This window comes from Salmo trutta, chromosome 24, assembly GCF_901001165.1.
Source record: "Salmo trutta chromosome 24, fSalTru1.1, whole genome shotgun sequence".
Classification (NCBI taxonomy): domain Eukaryota; kingdom Metazoa; phylum Chordata; class Actinopteri; order Salmoniformes; family Salmonidae; genus Salmo; species Salmo trutta.
This window is the reverse complement of record NC_042980.1, coordinates 40,093,902-40,115,608: the sequence shown is the minus strand read 5'-3', so window position 1 is coordinate 40,115,608 and position 21,707 is coordinate 40,093,902. Positions and strand designations below refer to the sequence as shown.

At 44.2% G+C, this 21,707-nt stretch overlaps 1 protein-coding gene across 8 annotated transcripts in view; it reads left to right on the top strand.

Annotated features, from left to right (window-relative positions):
* The window catches only part of LOC115161305 (peripheral plasma membrane protein CASK-like), a 224,508-nt gene that overhangs the window by 93,873 nt on the left and 108,928 nt on the right, over nucleotides 1-21,707 (top strand). For all 8 annotated transcript variants that reach the window (XM_029712184.1, XM_029712182.1, XM_029712186.1 and 5 more), the window contains exons 3-5: nucleotides 6,797-6,902; nucleotides 11,147-11,224; nucleotides 11,503-11,575. In XM_029712184.1, the coding sequence (XP_029568044.1) occupies nucleotides 6,797-6,902; nucleotides 11,147-11,224; nucleotides 11,503-11,575 (257 nt within the window). The remainder of the gene's footprint in view (nucleotides 1-6,796; nucleotides 6,903-11,146; nucleotides 11,225-11,502; nucleotides 11,576-21,707) is intronic.

Below are 21,707 nucleotides of genomic sequence, written 5' to 3'. Positions count from 1 at the left end.
TGGTCTAGGACATGGTCTGTAGAGTGTGATCTATCTCACTCCCCCTCCCTCCCTCTCTCTCTCCCTCCATCTCTCCCAACCCTCTCTCCCTCCTTCCCTCCCTTCCTCCCCCTCCCTCTCTCTCTCCCTCCCTCTCTCCCAACCCTCCCAACCCTCCCTCCCTCCTCCTCACTCTCTCTCCCTCCATCCCCCTCCCACCCCCTCCCTCACTCTCTCTCCCTCTCTCTCTCCCTCCCTCCATCTCTCCCAACCCTCCCTCCCTCTCTCTCTCCCTCCCTCCATCTCTCCCAACCATCCCTCCCTCTCTCCCTCCTTACCTCCCTTCCTCCCCCTCACTCTCTCTCCCTCCATCCCCTTCCCACCCCCTCCCTCTCTCTCTCCCTCCCTTCCTCCTCATTTTCATTCATTTCATCTCTTTCATTCAACCACACTTATGCAATCTCTCTCTTTTTCCCTTTCTCCCTTCCCCCTCATTCATCAGCAGCCATTCATTGCCTCTCTTCTGAGGTTAGCTGTACTGCTGATGCAGAGATCTGAGAATCATTTCCATTCGGTCACTTCCAGCACACACACACACACACACACACACACACACACACACACACACACACACACACACACACACACACACACACACACACACACACACACACACACACACACACACACACACACACATTGTCCTGAGAGCTACAGTATCACTGGGAGCTAAAAACACAGTTTTTCTTTCTGTATGTAAGCATTAGTTAAGCAATGTCGGTGAAGGCTAGCCACTATGCTAACCGTATGGGTAATTCTCTTAGGACAAACACTCCCAACTATCGCTGGTAGTTTTGTTATATATATATTTTTTGGTTCAATTAGATCACTGCTATTGAAGATGTGAACCGGTTTGAGTAGAAGGCCTATGAAGAATGTGATGAAATGATGTTTAAATAAGGTATCAACTAGTTAATTGGTTATGTGCACCCCTACTCATTGTGGCTATGGTTCAGTCCAGCTGTATTTCTACCTGGCTGCAAGAGTTCTGTAATCTTGAAAGGGGAGAGTGGCGCGTGGGTCGTATTTGTTTTCCGCAGTACCTGTAGCCCGTTACCTACAGATGTAGGATCTTAATAAAGATCTGCGTTCCGTCAACGGGACAGTTGTAAGTCATGCAGCGCGTGATGTCAAGATCGCAGATTCTATAGAAACAACAAATGTCTCTACATATAAGTGTCTTATATCGGCTGAAAGCTTAAATTCTTGTTAATATACCGGCACTGTCCAATTTACAGTAGCTATTACTGTGAAAAAATGCCATGCTATTGTTTGAGGAGAGCTCCTAACAACAAAACACTTTTTTCATCGTGATAGTTTTGATAAATTCACCTCTGAAGGTGAAATGTGTACTTACATTCTGAAATCTTGCTCTGATTTATCATCCAAAGGGTCCCAGAGATGTTTTGTTAGATAAAATCCTTTTTGATATCCTAAAAAGGTCCATATAGCATGCACAATCGACTTTGTATTTCCACTTGTTCAATTTGCAAAGAAAGGAATCTGTGAAAATCTCACCCTAAACGTTGTTTCAACGAGTCAAATCACATTCGTATCTATTCCTCAGAGATCCTAGAAGGTAACAAGACTTCACTATTTCATTAGGGGTGTAGTATATCCTATAGGACACCATATTTGGTCAGAGAGCGACGCCTTCATGGCATGCTGATGATGCGGGCGCCATTACTTGAACGACTGTATCTTTGTCAAATAAGCACCAATCGGGGTCAAACAAAGCTAGCTAGATAGCTAATGAGCTGGGCTTTATGGGAGTATAAACCATGTATATGGGAGTATAAACCATGTATATGTCGTAAAATGTAGCTACTAACCTTGTACGACAGCATGCCTTTTCATTTTGGACAAAAATGATAAGGATATTCAGAGTTATGAAGTTATGAAAACTGGTTGTTTTGCAAATGTTGACCTTAAAATATGGCTACTAATACTTGGACAGCAAAATCAAAGTCCAAGTATACAGATTTGACAATATTCTTGCATAAAAATGGAAAATGAATGTGAATGTCTCCTTCACGATTTGCCCAAATGTACCTGGGGACTTCACACTAAAAGTCTTGTTGTTCAGTCATACTTCAAGTTATCATCTTAAACTTTGCACATACACTGCTGCGATCTTATGGACACTATCGGAATTACAGCCAGAGTGATGGCTAGAACTATGACCTTTCTCTTGAATTTCAAAGATGGTGGTAGAAAAAGACTGGTTGTTTCTTTCATTGTATTTTCTTCTACCAGATATATTGCGTTATATTCTCCTACATTCAATTCACATTTCCACAAACTTCAAAGTGTTTCCTTTCAAATGGTACCAAGAGTATGCATATCCTTGCTTCAGGGCTTGAGCTACAAGCAGTTAGATTTTGGTATGTCATTTAGGCAAAAATCCAAAAAAAAAGGGGGCTATCCCTACTTTTGGATCGATGTCCCTTCCACTGGACGGTTGAGCTTACGTAGGCTAATGCGATTAGCATGAGGTTGTAAGTAACAAGAATATTTCCCAGGACGTAGACATGTCTGATATTGTCAGAAAGCTTAGATTCTTGTTAATCTAACTGCACTGTCCAATATACCATAGCTATTACAGTGAGGAGAGTGCATAATTTTGAACATGAAAAGTTATTAATAAACAAATTAGGCTCATTTGGGCAATCTTGATACAACATTTTGAACAGAAATTCAATGGTTCATTGGATCAGTCTAAAACGTTGCACATACACTGCTGCCATCTAGTGGCCAAAATCTAAATTGTACCTGGGCTGGAATAATACATTATGGCCTTTCAAAGATGATAGTACAAAAAAAATACAAAAGAACAGTTGTTTTTTTCTTTGTATTATCTTTTACCAGATATATTGTGTTATATTTTCCTACATTTCTTTCTTTCACATTTCCACAAACCTCAAAGTGTTTCTTTTCAAATGGTACCAGGAATATGCATATCCTTGCTTCAGGGCCTGAGCTACAGGCAGTTAGATTTGTGTATGTCATTTTTGCTGAAAATTGAAAAAAAGGGGCGGATCCTTAACCAAAAGCCCTGAACCAAGGATATGCATATTCTTGATACCATTTGAAAGGAAACACTTTGAAGTTTGTGGAAATGTGAAAGGAATGTAGGAGAATATAACACAATTTAATGCACCTTATACTTTGCCCTCCTGCTTGTCTGCCCTTAATATCCTTCTCTGTAATGTAACACACATAAAAATAACTACACTGGTACACTTTTAATATCCTTCTCTGTAATGTAGCACACATAAAAATAACTACACTGGTACACACAGCCTGCAATCCATTTTGAAGCAACTGGAGGACATTTCACATTCATCAGCAGTGGCAATGTCAGAGTTCCAGGAGAAAGAATGACAGAAAGAGGCAATGTGAAAGGAGAGATACGAGAGACTGTCTTCCTCTCTCACACGTCCCTGTCCTGCTCTGGGAGATGGATGGGAATACTGTGGGCTAAGCCAGGGCTACATGGGATGAAGAGTGTTTCCGGAATGTTGTGATGACTCAGGAGGGCAGACTTCTGGAATAAGTGTTCTCAGTCCCCAGAGACAGGAAATAACATACAACGTGTGTGTGTGTGTGTGTGTGTGTGTGTGTGTAGGAAATCCATACAGCTATGCGTAAAAACGTGTATTGCAGTCTTAAAAGTGTACCTGTGTAGTTATTTTTATGTGTGTTACATTACAGAGAAGGATATTAAAAGTACATGCAGTTCAGAGGGAGACTTTTTCCTGGATTGTGTTCTTAAAGCCCAAAGGTTATGCATATTATACACGTGTATGTGTGTGCGTGTGTGTGCGGCATGTGTGTGTGTGTGTGTGTGTGTGTGTGTGTGAGTGTGTGCGGCATGTGGGTGTGGGTGTGTGTGCGACATGCGTGTGTGTGTTTGTGTGTGCGTGTGTGCGACATGCGTGTGTGCGTGTGTGCGTGTGTGTGTGTGTGTGTGTGTGTGCGACATGCGTGTGTGTGTGTGTGTGTGTGTGTGTGTGTGTGTGTGTGTGTGTGTGTGTGTGTGTGTGTGTGTGTGTGAGTGTGTGCGGCATGTGGGTGTGGGTGTGTGTGCGACATGCGTGTGTGTGTTTGTGTGTGCGTGTGTGCGACATGCGTGTGTGTGTGTGTGTGTGTGTGTGTGTGTGTGTGTGTGTGTGTGTGTGTGTGTGTGTGTGTGTGTGTGTGTGTGTGTGTGTGCGACATGCGTGTGTGTGTGTGTGTGTGTGTGTGTGTGTGTGTGTGTGTGTGTGTGTGTGGCATGCGGCAATATTCCCTCCCAGAATAGCTGTTGCCTGGAGGAGAATATCAAGGAAAGTGCCTGCTGCTGTAACGGATGGATGGATGAGGAGAGCGGAGGAGAGGGGAAGACAGAAGGGTAGAGGGAAGGAGTGGAGATGAGAGAGGAAAGAGGAGAAGAGAGGGGAGGGGAGAAGAAGGGATAGGAGTATATTGTAGTGGCTGATCTTTCAGGGCTTGTTGGTGTGTGAGTGTGTATATCTGTAGAATAACTATGTCTAACATTCCACTGCTTGAAGAATGAGAAGATAATGCTGTAGATATATATGTTGAAAAGGATGGGGCTTAAGCTGTATCCTTGTCTCATCCTCCAGCCCTGTGGAAGGAAATGTGTGCTTTTTTGCCAGTTTTAACCGCACACTTGTTGTTTGTGTAAATGGATTTTATAATGTTGTATGTTTTTCCCCCAATACCACTTACCATCTATTTGTATAGCAAACCCTCATGCCAAATTGAGTCAAAAGCTTTTTTGAAATCAACAAAGCATGAGAACACTTTGCCTTTGTTTTGGTTTGTTTGTTTGTCAATTAGGGTATGCAGGATGAATACGTGGTCTGTCATACGGCAATTTGTTAAAAAGCCAATTTGACATTTGCTCAGTACATTGTTTTCACTGAGGAAATGTATGAGTCTGCTGTTAATGAAAGTGCAGAAGATTTTCTGTTGGTTGCTGTTGACGCATATCCCCGGTAGTTATTTGGGTCAAATTTGTCTCCACTTTTGTGGATTGTGGTGATCACTCCTTGGTTCCAAATATTGGGGAAGATGCCAGAGCTGAGGATGATGTTACAGAGTTTAAGTATAGCCAATTGAAATTTGTGGTCTGTATATTTTATCATTTAATTTAGGATACCGTCAACCACACAGGCCTTTTTGGGTTGGAGGGTTTTTATTTTGTCCTGTAGTTCATTCAATGTAATTGGAGAATCCAGTGTGTTCAGGTAGTCTTTAATAGTTGATTCTAAGATTTGTATTTGATCATGTATATATTTTTGCTGTTTGTTCTTTGTTATAAGGCCAAAAAGATTGGAGAACTGGTTTACCCATACATCTCCATTTTGGATAGATAACTCTTTGTGTTGTTGTTTGTTTAGAGTTTTCCAATTTTCCCAGAAGTGGTTAGATTCTATAGATTCTTGAATTACATTGAGCTGATTTCTGACGGGCTGTTCCTTATTTTTCTGTCTCTTGCTCTCTCTCTCTGTGTCTCTCTCTCTCTCTCTCAGTAGTATAGTGCAGTGAGTAATCTACTTGATATAAAAGGCTGGAGGTATTTATTTTGGTCTGTTTGGCAAATGGGTCATACATTTAAACGCAGGACAGTAGAGAGAGGGACAGCGAGAGAGAGTGGGGAGGTGGGGACAGAGACAGGGAGGGTGAGGTAGGGACAGAGAGAAGGAGGGGGGGTAGGTAGGGACAGAGGTAGTACAGAGGGAGAGGGGAGGAAGATGGCATGGTAGGACCTCACGTTGTACAGAGGGAAGGAGTGGAGAGAGGAGTTACACACATTCCCAGTTTAGATTACGCTTCACGTTCCCCTGAGGGGCAGCAGGTAACCTAGTGGTTAGAGCATTGGGCCAGTAACCGAAAGGTTGCTAGATCAAATCCCCGAGTTGACAAGGTAAAAATCTGTCATTCTGCCCCTGAAGAAGACAGTTAACCCATGATTCCTAGGCTGTCATTGTAAGTAAGAATTAGTTCTTAACTGACTTGCCTAGTTTATTAAATAAAAATACAATTAAAAGCCTCTAACTCCCCCTGTGTTGGCTAGTCTTATCACCAGACTCTACAGTGAGTCAGTTGCACTGTCACTACTTAGTTTCTAAATCAAGTGTCAACTCCATCCCAGACACACTGCTGTATAAATCATACTCACTTCTGAAAGCACTAGTTATCTGGAAAACCACAATCTGCAAGTGATTGAATCCCTGCTCTAGTCTCTCGTATACATTTTAAAAGGGAAAAAAATCACATGTACACACATTTAATGTTCTCAACTGTTTGGCTGCTGTGACCATTCTAACTGGTATCTGAGGAGCCAGCTTGGTTTAAGGAGCTTAATAGCTATTAGATTTATACGTTCATACCTTCCTGTTTAGGATGACAGTGCAATTCCCTCATTTGCATACCTGTTGAAGACTCAAAAATAATGATTTGTTCAAGAAATCTCATTTTCCCCTCCACGCATAGTCACTCTCCCCAAAACTCATCTCTCTCACATGATCACATTTATTTTCTTTTTCAGATTTGAATATTTATAGAAATGAGCGGGCATGTTTATTGTTCTCTCTCTCTTTCCCCAACGTCAGTGTCTGTCACACCTCTCTCTCTCACACCCATTAATATTATGTGAGTTCTGATGCTTTTCTATAGAACATTTTCTGCCACATTAATTATAACCCCTGACCACAAACCTCTCTCTCTCTCTTTCTTTCCTCCACAGATCTGAAGAGAGAGGCCAGTATCTGCCACATGCTGAAGCACCCTCACATCGTAGAGCTGGTGGAGACATACAGCTCTGACGGCATGCTCTACATGGTCTTCGAGTTGTGAGTCACAACTCTGTTCCTTCTCTATTACACATGCACGTGCACACACTCTCACACTCACTCAATTATACACAGCAACATACATATTCATAGGATATAAGCATTTTTGCATCTAAAAAGTATTTTATTTGAAATGTGATGAGGTTTAATCTCATCAGTTATAATCTGAGGTCGCTCCCATCCCCATCAGTTCAGTCTGTCATGTCGCTGAGCGGTCACACCACTAGTGGTGTAATTGATGTGACCGTCGGTAATGGATTTCTACTGCTCGCTAACGCAAGCATAGCTAGGCTAGTTATCAGGACAGAGTATTGTATGGGTAAAGTGAGTGAGTGTAGCTGCAGCTGTGGCCGCATGCAGACGTCAGTGTAGCAAGCTCTTATTGAACGTGTTGAGGCAAAAGCAATTTTTTTTAAAGTGACGTCATCATTTCTCAATGAAGTCATAATTTCTGAAATGACATCATCATTTGTACCGACAGATGTATTCTATTGAGTATCATTTTAGAATATGCATAAAATTCAGAATACCTTCAAACACCAAATTATACCTCATTTCAAAATAGGCCACCTGTCAATCGTGAATAATAATTATTGTTATTTTACCGGTGAAACGTCCAAACTGCATCTGCGTGCTAATAATTTGATCTCAATTAGATTCATGGGAATATGCATGCAGATGTTCTTGAATGATGTAGTATGTATGTACAGTGTAGTATGTATGTACATTATGTAGGTAGGCCTAACTACATTTTCCTGAGCATATGGTTGTAACCAATAGCATAGGCCTACCTGTATTTTGTTTCAATCAAAGCTCATATTTTGCCTACTGGCACCGTGGTGCACAAGCTGTTAAGTTTTGACCCATGAGAAGAAAGTGTGACCACTCAGCTAATCATCCTAAAATCTCATAAGGTGGTGTTTTTGGTCTTACGGTAACGTTATAGTTAAGCAATAAGGCCAGAGGAGGTATGGTATATGGCCAATATATCACGGCTAAGGGCTGTTCTTAGGCACGAAGCAACCCCTGAGGTGCCTTATTGCTATTATAAACTGGTTACCAACGTAATTAGAGCAGTTAAACAAAATGTTTTGTCATGCCCGTGGTATACGGTCTGATATACCATGGCTTTCAGCCAATCAGCATTCAGGGCTCGAACCACCCAGTTAATAATGTCTGATATACCTTTGGCTGTCAGCCAATCAGCATGCGAGGCTCAAACCACCCAGTTAATAACATGCTATTCCATTCGGTTCTGTTGTGTAGAATAGTAATAAAAAAATGGTGACTTTGCAGCCATTGAATAGCTTTGATCGACCTTTTAATAAACAGGCACCATTGTGAGAAGTAGCGAGTGACGCTCCGCTACTTCTCACAATGGTGCCTGTTTATTAAAAGGTCGATCAAAGCTACTTCTCAGGACTACACCTCTGGTGATAATAGGACTGGAGTAGAGAAATGGAGAGAATCAGAGGAGAGAGACAAAGAGTATCAGGAGAGAGAAAGCTGAGAGAGAGAGGAGAATGGCAGAAGGCTGAAAGGGTGAAGTCGAGAGAGTAGCCAGGGAGGTAGAAGAAGTGATCGAGAAAGAAAGAAAGAAAGAAAGAAAGAAAGAGCAAGAGGGGGAAATAGTGAAAGAGGTCTGTAAAGATAGAGATGGTGAGTCCTACCTACGGTGTCTGCTGAAAAATGATAGAGAGACAGACAGACAGACAGACAGACAGACAGACAGACAGACAGACAGACAGACAGACAGACAGACAGACAGACAGACAGACAGACAGACAGACAGACAGACAGACAGAAAGAAAGGCCATCAGTGTGGAATATGAAGAGTGTTCTGTTCTAGTCTACTCTGTTCTATTCTGTTGTGTTCTAGTCTACTCTGTTCTATTCTGTTGTGTTCTAGTCTACTCTGTTCTATTCTGTTGTGTTCTAGTCTACTCTGTTCTATTCTTGTGTTCTAGTCTACTCTGTTCTATTCTGTTGTGTTCTAGTCTACTCTGTTCTATTCTTGTGTTCTAGTCTACTCTGTTCTATTCTGTTGTGTTCTAGTCTACTCTGTTCTATTCTGTTGTGTTCTAGTCTACTCTGTTCTATTCTTGTGTTCTAGTCTACTCTGTTCTATTCTGTTGTGTTCTAGTCTACTCTGTTCTATTCTTGTGTTCTAGTCTACTCTGTTCTATTCTGTTGTGTTCTAGTCTACTCTGTTCTATTCTGTTGTGTTCTAGTCTACTCTGTTCTATTCTTGTGTTCTAGTCTACTCTGTTCTATTCTGTTGTGTTCTAGTCTACTCTGTTCTATTCTGTTGTGTTCAAGTCTACTCTGTTCTATTCTGTTGTGTTCTAGTCTACTCTGTTCTATTCTTGTGTTCTAGTCTACTCTGTTCTATTCTGTTGTGTTCTAGTCTACTCTGTTCTATTCTGTTGTGTTCTAGTCTACTCTGTTCTATTCTGTTGTGTTCTAGTCTACTCTGTTCTATTCTTGTGTTCTAGTCTACTCTGTTCTATTCTGTTGTGTTCTAGTCTACTCTGTTCTATTCTGTTGTGTTCTGTTCTAGTCTACTCTGTTCTATTCTCTTGTGTTCTAGTCTACTCTGTTCAATTCTGTTGTGTTCTAGTCTACTCTGTTCAATTCTGTTGTGTTCTAGTCTACTCTGTTCTATTCTCTTGTGTTCTAGTCTACTCTGTTCTATTCTGTTGTGTTCTAGTCTACTCTGTTCTATTCTGTTGTGTTCTAGTCTACTCTGTTCAATTCTGTTGTGTTCTAGTCTACTCTGTTCTATTCTGTTGTGTTCTAGTCTACTCTGTTCTATTCTGTTGTGTTCTAGTCTACTCTGTTCTATTCTGTTGTGTTCTAGTCTACTCTGTTCTATTCTGTTGTGTTCTAGTCTACTCTGTTCAATTCTGTTGTGTTCTAGTCTACTCTGTTCTATTCTGTTGTGTTCTAGTCTACTCTGTTCTATTCTGTTGTGTTCTGTTCTAGTCTACTCTGTTCTATTCTGTTGTGTTCTGTTCTAGTCTACTCTGTTCTATTCTGTTGTGTTCTGTTCTAGTCTACTCTGTTCTATTCTGTTGTGTTCTAGTCTACTCTGTTCTATTCTGTTGTGTTCTAGTCTACTCTGTTCTATTCTTGTGTTCTAGTCTACTCTGTTCTATTCTGTTGTGTTCTAGTCTACTCTGTTCTATTCTTGTGTTCTAGTCTACTCTGTTCTATTCTGTTGTGTTCTAGTCTACTCTGTTCTATTCTGTTGTGTTGTGTTCTAGTCTACTCTGTTCTATTCTTGTGTTCTAGTCTACTCTGTTCTATTCTTGTGTTCTAGTCTACTCTGTTCTATTCTGTTGTGTTCTGTTCTAGTCTACTCTGTTCTATTCTTGTGTTCTAGTCTACTCTGTTCTATTCTGTTGTGTTCTAGTCTACTCTGTTCTATTCTGTTGTGTTCTAGTCTACTCTGTTCTATTCTTGTGTTCTAGTCTACTCTGTTCTATTCTTGTGTTCTAGTCTACTCTGTTCTATTCTGTTGTGTTCTGTTCTAGTCTACTCTGTTCTCATGCAAATGAATTACTTAAAAATCATACAACGTCTCTCACAGTTGAAGTGTACCTATGATAAAAATTACAGACCTCTACATGCTTTGTAAGTAGGAAAACCTGCAAAATCGGCAGTGTATCAAATACTTGTTCTCCCCACTGTACATACATGCACACATACAAACACACACAGACAGACAGACAGACAGACAGACAGACAGACAGACAGACAGACAGACAGACAGACAGACAGACAGACAGACACAGACAGACAGACAGACACATACATGCACAGCTTTCAAACAGGCCCATAGTAGTGGCACACACTTCAAACCTTAATAAGATAACCTTTTTACCTCCTGAAGTTTGGATGTTTACATTGACCTTCATACCAAACTGACCTATCTTCTTGTATCTCTCTCCCTATCCACCCCCCCCTCTCTCTCTCTTCTTTACCTCCTCTCTCTCTCTCCCCCTTCTCTCTCTCTCTCTCTTCTTTACCTCCTCTCTCTCTCTCCCCCCTTTTCTCTCTCTCTCTACCTCTCTCTCTTTCTCCCCCCTCTCCCACTCCCTCTCCCTATCCACCCTCTCTCTCTCTCTCTCGCTCCCTCTCTCTCCCCTTCTCTCTCTCTTTCTCCCCCTCTTCCACTCACTCACCCTCTACCACTCCCTTCCTCTACCCCCTCCCTCTATCTATCTCTCTCTCTCCTACAGTATGGATGGTGCAGACCTGTGTTTTGAGATTGTGAAGAGGGCAGACGCTGGCTTCGTCTACAGTGAGGCGGTGGCCAGGTAAGACCAAGTCCACTTCCCATGATGCTCCATTTGAAATAGTTCCTCTTGTTGCATTGAGTTCGATTCAATCTGATGGCTTCACTTTTCTCCAAGGCTGCACTTCGATGTGGCATTCAGCCTTTCAAAACTTAATTTAACACAACTAGTGAAAAATAAATTCAGAGAAGAACACCAAAACACCATGGACAGAAATAACCACTTGCCGCTATTACAACAATATTGTTAGAATCAATAGTCATGGTGTTTTATTTCTGCCTTCCTTTCTCCTGCTCCAGTCACTACATGAGACAGATCTTAGAGGCACTGCGATATTGTCATGACAACAACGTCATCCATCGAGACGTGAAGGTAGGCCCTAGTCTCCGTTTGATAGTGTGTGTGTTTGTGCACGTGTCTCCCGGAAACAGAGTTTACTTGGAGTTGGAACCTAGCTGTGATTTTACTGTGCTCAGTCCCCTCCTCAATTCTCTCTTGACCCAGACGTGTTTTTCAATCTGGCTGTCTTTCTGAAACGTTTCTAAGTGAGTTTGAGTTTATTTTTACAGGGAGAGTGAAACATTAATCAACGTTAATTTTCAACCGCAGTCCCTGGGCAGGTTATTAAAAACAATTCCAATAACAATGCAGACAAACAATGAGCAGTGAGCACATGCAGAGCAACACAGACAGACTGAGCAACATAGGACAAGCAACACAGCATGCAGACAGACAGCAGGGATTATTTTTATTTAACTTTTATTTAACTAGGCAAGTCAGTTAATTATTATTTTGCAAAGACAGCCTACCCCAGCCAAACCCTCCTCTAACCCGGACAGCGCTGGGCCAATTGTGCGCCGCCCTATGGGACTCCCAATCACGGCCGGTTGTGATACAGCCCTGGATCGAACCAGAGTCTGTAGCGACGCCTCTAGGACAGAGATGCAGCACCTTAGACCGCTGCACTACTCTGGAGCCTTAACCCATAGCTCACAAGTGTGAACGTGAAGAGTTGTGCTGCTCCTCTTCTCAGCGTTTCCTCCTCTGTCTGTGTCTGGGATGTCCAACACCACTCCAGCAGCGCTAAAGCATATATTTACCTAAACCAAATCAACTGTAGAGCTTATATTTAGAGTTTCATGATGATCTTCTGTGAGAGTATTCATGTTATAACAGAAATAGAGAGCCTTAGTGTTAGCAGGCTTTTTTGTAAAGCGTAAACCACACAGCTTGTGTTAGTTGTACAGAGTGGAAACTGTGAGAAAACAGATCGCTAGCTCACACTCTGGGTAACAAGTTAAAGACGTTGCCCATGGTTTTAGCAAGGTTGAGATGAAGCTGCTAAAACAGTTTTTCTTTTACTTCTCCTGTGAGCTGTTGTTGTTGTTGCCCTGGTAATGGATAGATAACAATAACCTTTCAATCTTTACTCTATATTGCTCCAGAACCACTAGTCAACGTCAGCCATTTTAACTCTGACAACTCAAGAGATTGATTGCAGTAACTATTGAGTAGTGTAGTCATTGTTGACAGAGTTGTCAGAGACAGTGAGTTGAAGTGAGTTAATGCTGGTGTTGTTCACAGGTAATATGGCGACGCTGTCCTTGTTGAATATGGAGCAACTTGTGTGTGTCAGTGCGTGAAAGTCAAGGTCTTTTGAATTCATTTGAATCTCTTAGAAGTATAAACATCAGTATAAATCACAGAACATCTCTATTAGTATTATTCATAATAACCCCTTCTTCTCGCCACGCTGTTTGTGTGTGTGTGTGTGTGTGTGTGTGTGTGTGTGTGTGTGTGTGTATGATAGATTGTAACCACAGACTGTCACATGCCTGATTACATAAAATGGGGGGGGGGGGGGGGGGGGGGGCGTTCGGAATGTTGATGTTTTCATTCTAGTTTCAGGACACAGAAATGATAATGCAGTTTGGAATGTTTGATTGATTACCTTGTGGTAATGGACTAGATTACAGACTACTAAAACTAGGAGATGTACTGTACACATGTAAATAGCTAGCCGTTTTCAGATAGACGGTGTTGATGGAACGATGCCTCATTGTATATTTATTGTGGAATTTTAAAGAATACCGTTAAAATCAAACACTAACTTGGTCCGAGCACCTGTGTCTGTTTACTTTAGGCTATTTGTTGTAGAGTAATGCAGAAGCCATGTGCATTGTCCCATGGCACTGTTACATCTTTCCCTTCAAATACTGTGTGTGTGTGTGGGTGTGTGTGTGGGTGTGTGTGTGTGTGTGTGTGTGTGTGTGTGTGTGTGTGTGTGTGTGTGTGTGGGTGTGTGTGTGTGTGTGTGATTATCTCATAACAAAGGCCAAACACAAAAAACACACACACAACAAAGCCTTCACCTTGCTATGCGTGGTCAGCACTGTGGGCGGTGGGCCACTGAGACAGACTACAGTTTTTACTGGATCAGCAATGCACTGGCAGGTAAAATACAGTGCCTTTGGAAAGTATTCAGACCCCTTGACTTTTTCCACATTTTGTTACGTTGCAGCCTTATTCTAAATTATTATTTTTTTTAAACAATCCTCAGCCATCCACACACAATACCTCATAATGAAAGTGAAAACAGGTTTGTAGGCATTTTTACAAATGTATACAAAATGTACAAAATAAATATCTTATTTACATAAGTATTCAGTTTCCATTTATCATCATTGAGATGTTTCTACAACTTGATTGGAGTCCACCTGTGGTAAATTCAATTGATTGGGCATGATTTGGAAAGGCACACACCTGTCTATATAAGGTCCCACAGTTGACAGTGCATGTCAGAGCAAAAACCAAGCCATGCGGTCGAAGGAATTGTCCGTAGAGCTCGGAGACAGGATTGTGCCGAGGCACATATTTGGGGAAAGTTACCAAAACATTTCTGCAACATTGAAGGTCACCAAGAACATAGTCGCCTCTATAATTCTTAAATGGAAAGAGTGGACACACCAAGACTCTTTCTAGAGCTGGCCGCCCGGCCAAACGGAGCAATCGGGGGAGAAGGGCCTTGGTCAGGGAGGTGACCAAGATCCCGATGGTCACTTTGACAGAGCTCTAGAGTTCCTCTGCAGAGATGGGAGAACCTTCCCGAAGGACAACTATCTCTGCAGCACTCCACCAATCAGACCTTTATGGTAGAGTGGTCCGATGGAAGCCACTCCTCAGTAAAAGGCACATGACAGCCAGCTTGGAGTTTGCCAAAGGCACCTAAAGACTCTCAGACCACGAGAAACAAGATTCTCTGATCTGATGAAATCAAGATTTAACTCTTTGGCCTAAATCCCAAGCGTCACTTCTGGAGGAAACCTGGCACCATACCTACGGTGAGGAATGGTGGTGGCAGTATCTTGCTGTGGGGATGTTTTTCAGCGGCAGGGACTGGGAGACTAGTCAGGATCGAGGCAAAGATGAATGGTAACAAAGTACGATCCTTGATGAAAACCTTCTCCACAACGCTCAGGAACTCAGACTGGGGGGAAGGTTCACCTTCCAACAGGACAATGACCCTAAGCACACAGCCAAGACAATGCAGGAGTGGCTTCGGGACAATCTCTGAAAGTCCTTGAGTGGCCAAGCCAGAGTCCGGATGTAAACCTGATCGAACATCTCTGGATAGACCTGAAAATAGCTGTGCAGCAACGCTCCCATCCAACCTGACAGAGTTTGAGAGAATCTGAAGAAAAGAATGGGAGAAACTCCCCAAATACAGGTGTGCCAAGCGTGTAGCGTCATACCCAAGAAGACTCGAGGCCGTAAATCACTACCAAAGGTGCTTCAACAAGGTACTGAGTAAAGGGTCTGAATACTAAAATGTATTAAATTGTTTTTTTTCCCTCCTCATCAATCTACACACACACAATACCACTCAATGACAAAGCAAAAACAGATTTTTAGAAATTGTTATTTATTTTTAATTTGCAACAATTTCTAAAAATCTGTTTTTGCTTTGTCATTGAGGGGTACTGTGTGTAGATTGATGAGGAGGGAAAAAAAATGTTAATACATTTTAGAATAAAGTTGTAGCATAACAAAATGTGGAAAAAGTCAAGGGCTCTGAATTCTTCCCAAAGGCACTGTACCTCTGTTAAGACACACACACACTTATTGGCAAAAGCTGGACATGAAATACAATTTCCTAGCCACTGTGCTTCTACATTTGCATTGCTTGCTGTTTGGGGTTTTAGCCTGGGTTTCTGTATAACACTTTGGGACATCGGCTGATATAAAAAGGCCTTTATGAATACATTTGATTGAATGATAGCAAAACTCAACTCTTCGTACTGTAGCAACAGAGAGAAGTGAATGTTTGCTGCTTCCAACAATGATCTATTCACCCCAGTAGGCTCCAAGAGGGTCAGTGGTAGTAATGGCAGCCTGTGTGTTTGTCCTGTCGACACGCTGATAAACACACACACCGTGGGAATTGAAGTTAGTTGGATCTTATCTGTGAAGGCTAATAGCTCAATATGGAGGAAATGTCACATTCTCCATATGAATGGAGAGAACGATGGAAGGATGGAGGGATGAAAGCGGCAGCACTAGCAGAGCGATTAATAGATAGACTGTGGCTTTTCCTACTGTATACACAATGTTAACTGGTAGAATGTGTTAGTGGCCATAGAAGCTTCCTAATAGTCTTGTTAGTGTTATTTATGACTGAGTGGGATGTTGTGTGTCTACTGATAACTATCTTGTAATGGGAAACAATGGTTCCTGGTGTCTGGATATAGACAAAATGTCACGCTAGTGTAAAGGATTTGGAGACAGGCGCAGGAATACATAATCTGAGTTTTTAATACACCCAAAACAAACACGTATACAAAACACTGGGATGTACCCAAACAAAAGAGCGAGGGTAAACCTCGTATAACGACACGGGACCCGTAATACGCAATGCACAAAACACGCAGCACAGGCTGAGACAACGCATAGGTACTCGCACGACCAACGGACACGGGAACAATAACACGCAGCACAGGCTGAGACAACGCATAGGTACTCACACCACCAACGGACACGGGAACAATAAGCTACAAAGGGCACATTTATACAAACACAATCAGTGAAGAATTGGAACCAGGTGTGCTTAATGACACAGTTTAATGACACAGGGGGGTCCGTGACACAAAAACACGTCAAGCTCTGAAAATCAGCTACAGTCACACACACGTACACGCACACACACACCCACACACACACACACACACACACACACACACACTCTGCTGTGGCCCACTGGAATAGTTTATGAGTCTGAGCCATGGAAGAGATGTTGTGAATTACAGCACTAATCTGCTGTAAATAGCCAGGATAAAGCAGGTTTAAAGTGGAGCCCCCCCCCAAAAAATGCATTTAGCCTACTGAAACACCTGGCTCAAACAGAGAGGGATGCTATGTTAGCTAGCAGGCTATGGCTATCCAACAGTGGATCTCTTCCAAGTCAAGGTAAGCTTTTGGTTTTATTAATTTATTGCCACCGGGGCCCGGCGGTGTAACTGCTAAACTGTTTTCTGACTGTACACTGTACTGCATGATTGTAGCGGGTTTACTAACACGCTAGTATGTTGTCTATGACGTGACAATGATGTAGGCTGTGTGTAGCTGTTAGCGGTCATGGTATGAAGGTTTGACTTGGAAAGTTTTTTGGGGCTTTTCACAGACAGCTGATGTGTTGTGCACTGAAGTCCACAAGCGAAGGCTGAGAAGAGTTGAGCGAGTAAATAGTAGGGAGAAGGAATTATATACACTGCTCAAAAAATAAAGGGAACACTTAAACAACACAATGTAACTCCAAGTCAATCACACTTCTGTGAAATCAAACTGTCCACTTAGGAAGCAACACTGATTGACAATAAATTTCACATGCTGTTGTGCAAATGGAATAGACAACAGGTGGAAATTATAGGCAATTAGCAAGACACCCCCAATAAAGGAGTGGTTCTGCAGGTGGGGACCACAGACCACTTCTCAGTTCCTATGTATCCTGGCTGATGTTTTGGTCACTTTTGAATGCTGGCGGTGCTTTCACTCTAGTGGTAGCATGAGACGGAGTCTACAACTCACACAAGTGGCTCAGGTAGTGCAGCTCATCCAGGATGGCACATCAATGCGAGCTGTGGCAAGAAGGTTTGCTGTGTCTGTCAGCGTAGTTTCCAGAGCATGGAGGCGCTACCAGGAGACAGACCAGTACATCAGGAGACGTGGAGGAGGCCGTAGGAAAGCAACAACCCAGCAGCAGGACCACTACCTCCGCCTTTGTGCAAGGAGGAGCAGGAGGAGCACTGCCAGAGCCCTGCAAAATGACCTCCAGCAGGCCACAAATGTGCATGTGTCTGCTCAAACGGTCAGAAACAGACTCCATGAGGGTGGTATGAGGGCCCGACGTCCACAGGTGGGGGTTGTGCTTACAGCCCAACACCGTGCAGGACGTTTGGCATTTGCCAGAGAACACCAAGATTGGCAAATTCGCCACTGGCGCCCTGTGCTCTTCACAGATGAAAGCAGGTTCACACAGCACGTGACAGACGTGACAGAGTCTGGAGACGCCGTGGAGAACGTTCTGCTGCCTGCAACATCCTCCAGCATGACCGGTTTGGCGGTGGGTCAGTCATGGTGTGGGGTGGCATTTCTTTGGGGGGCCGCACAGCCCTCCATGTGCTCGCCAGAGGTAGCCTGACTGCCATTAGGTACCGAGATGAGATCCTCAGACCCCTTGTGAGACCATATGCTGGTGCAGTTGGCCCTGGGTTCCTCCTAATGCAAGACAATGCTAGACCTCATGTGGCTGGAGTGTGTCAGCAGTTCCTGCAAGAGGAAGGTATTGATGCTATGGACTGGCCCGCCCGTTCCCCAGACCTGAATCCAATTGAGCACATCTGGGACATCATGTCTCGCTCCATCCACCAACGCCACGTTGCACCACAGACTGTCCAGGAGTTGGCGGAAGCTTTAGTCCAGGTCCGGGAGGAGATCCCTCGGGAGACCATCCGCCACCTCATCAGGAGCATGCCCAGGCGTTGTAGGGAGGTCATACAGGCACGTGGAGGCCACACACACTACTGAGCCTCATTTTGACTTGTTTTAAGGACATTACATCAGAGTTGGATCAGCCTGTAGTGTGGTTTTCCACTTTAATTTTGAGTGTGACTCCAAATCCAGACCTCCATGGGTTGATAAATTGGATTTCCATTGATTATTTTTGTGTGATTTTGTTGTCAGCACATTCAACTATGTAAAGAAAAAAGTATTTAATAAGATTATTTCTTTCATTCAGATCTAGGATGTGTTGTTTAAGTGTTCCCTTTATTTTTTTGAGCAGTATATATAAAGTGATCATGCTGTTTTTATGTGGCTGCTATGAAAGTGAACTGTTTGTGTGATCAGGGGTGTATTCATTCCGTGGAAAAACATTTCCTAAATGGAAGCAAGGGGATAAAAATACCTGAATTTGTCCAATAGAAACTCTCATTTGCAACTGTTGGACTAATGATTTGTAACGCCCTGACCATAGAGAGGGGTTTTTGTTCTTTATTTTGGTTAGGCCAGGGTGTTACATTGGGTGGGCGTTCTATGTTCATTTCTATGTTGTCTGTTTCATTGATTTTGGCCGTGTGGCTTCCAATCAGGCACAGCTGTTGTTGGTTGTTGCTGATTGGGAGTCACACATAAGTGCCTGTTTTTCCGTTGGGGTTTTGTGGGTAATTGTTTCTGTTACGTATTGCACCTGACAGTACTGTTTGGCTGTCAGTTTTCTCGTTTTTGTGTATAGTGTTCTTTCGTCCATTAAAATCATGATGAACACTAACTCCGCTGCGCCTTGGTCTACTCTCTCTCCCGACAGCCGTTACATGATTGCACTCTAGATCAGCTAGATGCAGGAAAGAGTGTGCAGGGAGGTATTGAATGTGTTCCTGTCTGTCACCTTGATTACTACAAAATGATCTCGACCTCTGTGAACCTACGTTGTAAACTTTCATTCATAGGCTAGGTTGTAGCAACCTCATGATAGGTACAGGGAAACTTAGAGTATCATTTAGTAGCCTAAACCTATAGCTGTTACATTGAGCTGGGTGAATGGAATATGAATGACAGTCATCAAATATGCTGTAATAGAAATTAGTCCATTCTCATCTTAAACGGCATTGACCACCTGTCACGATTCCTACCGACGGTGGCGCCCCCTCCTGCTCGGGTGGCGCTCGGCGGTCGTCGTCACCGGCCTATTAGCTACCACCGATTCCCTTTTTGTTTTTCCCTTTTTTTATGTTTTCTCACCTGCCCTGAGTTAGTCATTAGGAGGGCTATTTAGTTCAGTTGGCCCGCTTCCTATTGTGCGGGATTGTCTTTCTGTGTGTCGACTGCAGTTTGTTCGACTGTGCTTGTTAGTTGTATTTTTCCCTGTTGTTGGGAGCCCTTTATTTTGTACGTTGTGGTTTGATTAAAATTACCACACCGTGTTCGCTGCTTCCTGCCCTTCTTTCCGCCACACCACAGACAAGCCGTTACAGAATCCCGCACCACAAAGAGCATGGAATCAGCGGGAGCAGCGGGCACTTCAATACCCTCGATGGAGGAACGTGTCCTACAAAATACATCGGTCCTGCATCGCATCGGATCCGCCATGGACCAGGTGATGGAGAGGATGGACCGATGGGAGAGGAGTGGTATCCTCTCTCCACCTATACCCCCCCCGATACAACCATCTCCTCCTCCTACGACGTCTGGCTCTGGCGCGCTTCGCCTGGCACTCCCGAGGGAGTCCAATGGGACGGCGGCTGGGTGCAAGGGGTTTCTTCTCCAGTTAGAGTTGTACCTGGCCACCGTCAGGCCTGCTCCTACAGGAGAGGAGAGCGTGAGTGCCCTCGTTTCCTGCCTGACGGGCCGAGCTCTGGAGTGGGCTAATGCGGTCTGGAACGCTCCGGACTCGGCGAGGGACCACTACCCAGAGTTCACCCGCCGCTTTCGGGCTGTTTTCGACCACCCCCCCGAAGGTAGAGCGGCGGGTGAACGGCTGTTCCACCTCAGGCAGGAGACGAGGAGCGCTCAAGACTTCGCGCTGGAGTTTAGGACCTTGGCTGCTGGAGCGGGGTGGAATGACAGGGCCCTCATAGACCACTACAGGTGTGGTCTCCGGGCGGACGTCCGCAGGGAGCTGGCCTGTAGGGACACCAATCTATCCCTGGACGAACTTATTGATATGTCCATACGGTTGGACAATTTGCTGGCTGCCCGCGGGCGTTCGGAGAAGGTCCTGCCCGTTCCACCCCCGGGCACCCCCGCCCCTACCCCTATGGAGGTAGGGGGGGCCGTGTCAAGGGGCACCGGAGGAGGTGGCTTCTCCTGCACCAGCTGTGGTCGGAGAGGACACACGGCCGACCGGTGCTGGAGGAGCCAGTCTGGGAGTCGAGAAGGCAGGCAGAACACTTCTCGGTCACCTCAGGTGAGTCAGCACCAGACTCGCCCAGAACCCCCTGTTGGTCATGTGTTATTGCCTGTTTCATTTTCTAACTTTTTTCCCTCTTCCCAGCATAGGGCGCTAGTCGATTCAGGCGCAGCTGGGAACTTTATGGACCGTGGACTTGCCATTAAGCTGGGCATTCCACGGGTGCCGATAGATTCCCCCTTGCCCGTGCACTCCTTAGATAGCCCCGACCATTAGGGTCAGGGCTAGTCAGGGAGTCTACGGTGCCGCTGGACATGGTAACGCTGGGGAGTCATAAGGAAAGCATTAACTTTTTCCTTATTGATTCACCTGCGTTTCCGGTGGTGCTGGGGGTCCCCTGGCTGGCTGGTCACAATCCCCTCATTTCATGGAAACAGGGGGTTCTCCAGGGGTGGTCGGAGGAGTGTTCAGGGAGGTGTCTAGGAGTTTCCATAGGTGCCACGTCGGTGGAGAGTCCAGACCAGGTGTCCACCGTGCGCATTCCCCCTGAATACGCCGATTTGGCGATCGCTTTTTGTAAAAAGAGAGCGACTAAATTACCACCTCATCGACAAGGGGATTGTGCGATAGATCTCCAGGTTAACGCTGCGCTTCCCAGGAGTCACGTGTACCCCTTGTCACAAGAGGAGACGGTGGCTATGGAGACATACGTCACGGAATCCTTGGGACAGGGGTACATTCGGCCCTCCATCTCACCCGCTTCCTCGAGTTTCTTTTTTGTGAAGAAAAAGGAGGGAGGTCTGCGTCCGTGCATTGATTATAGAGGTCTAAACGCGATCACGGTGGGGTTTAGTTACCCACTACCTCTTATCGCTACGGCGGTGGAATCATTTCACGGAGCACAGCTCTTCACAAAATTGGATCTCAGGAGCGCGTATAACCTGGTGCGTATCAAGAAGGGAGATGAGTGGAAAACCGCCTTTAGTACCACATCAGGCCATTATGAGTACCTCGTCATGCCGTATGGGTTGAAAAATGCTCCAGCCATCTTTCAATCCTTTGTTGACGAGATTCTCAGGGACCTGCACGGGCAGGGCGTGATTG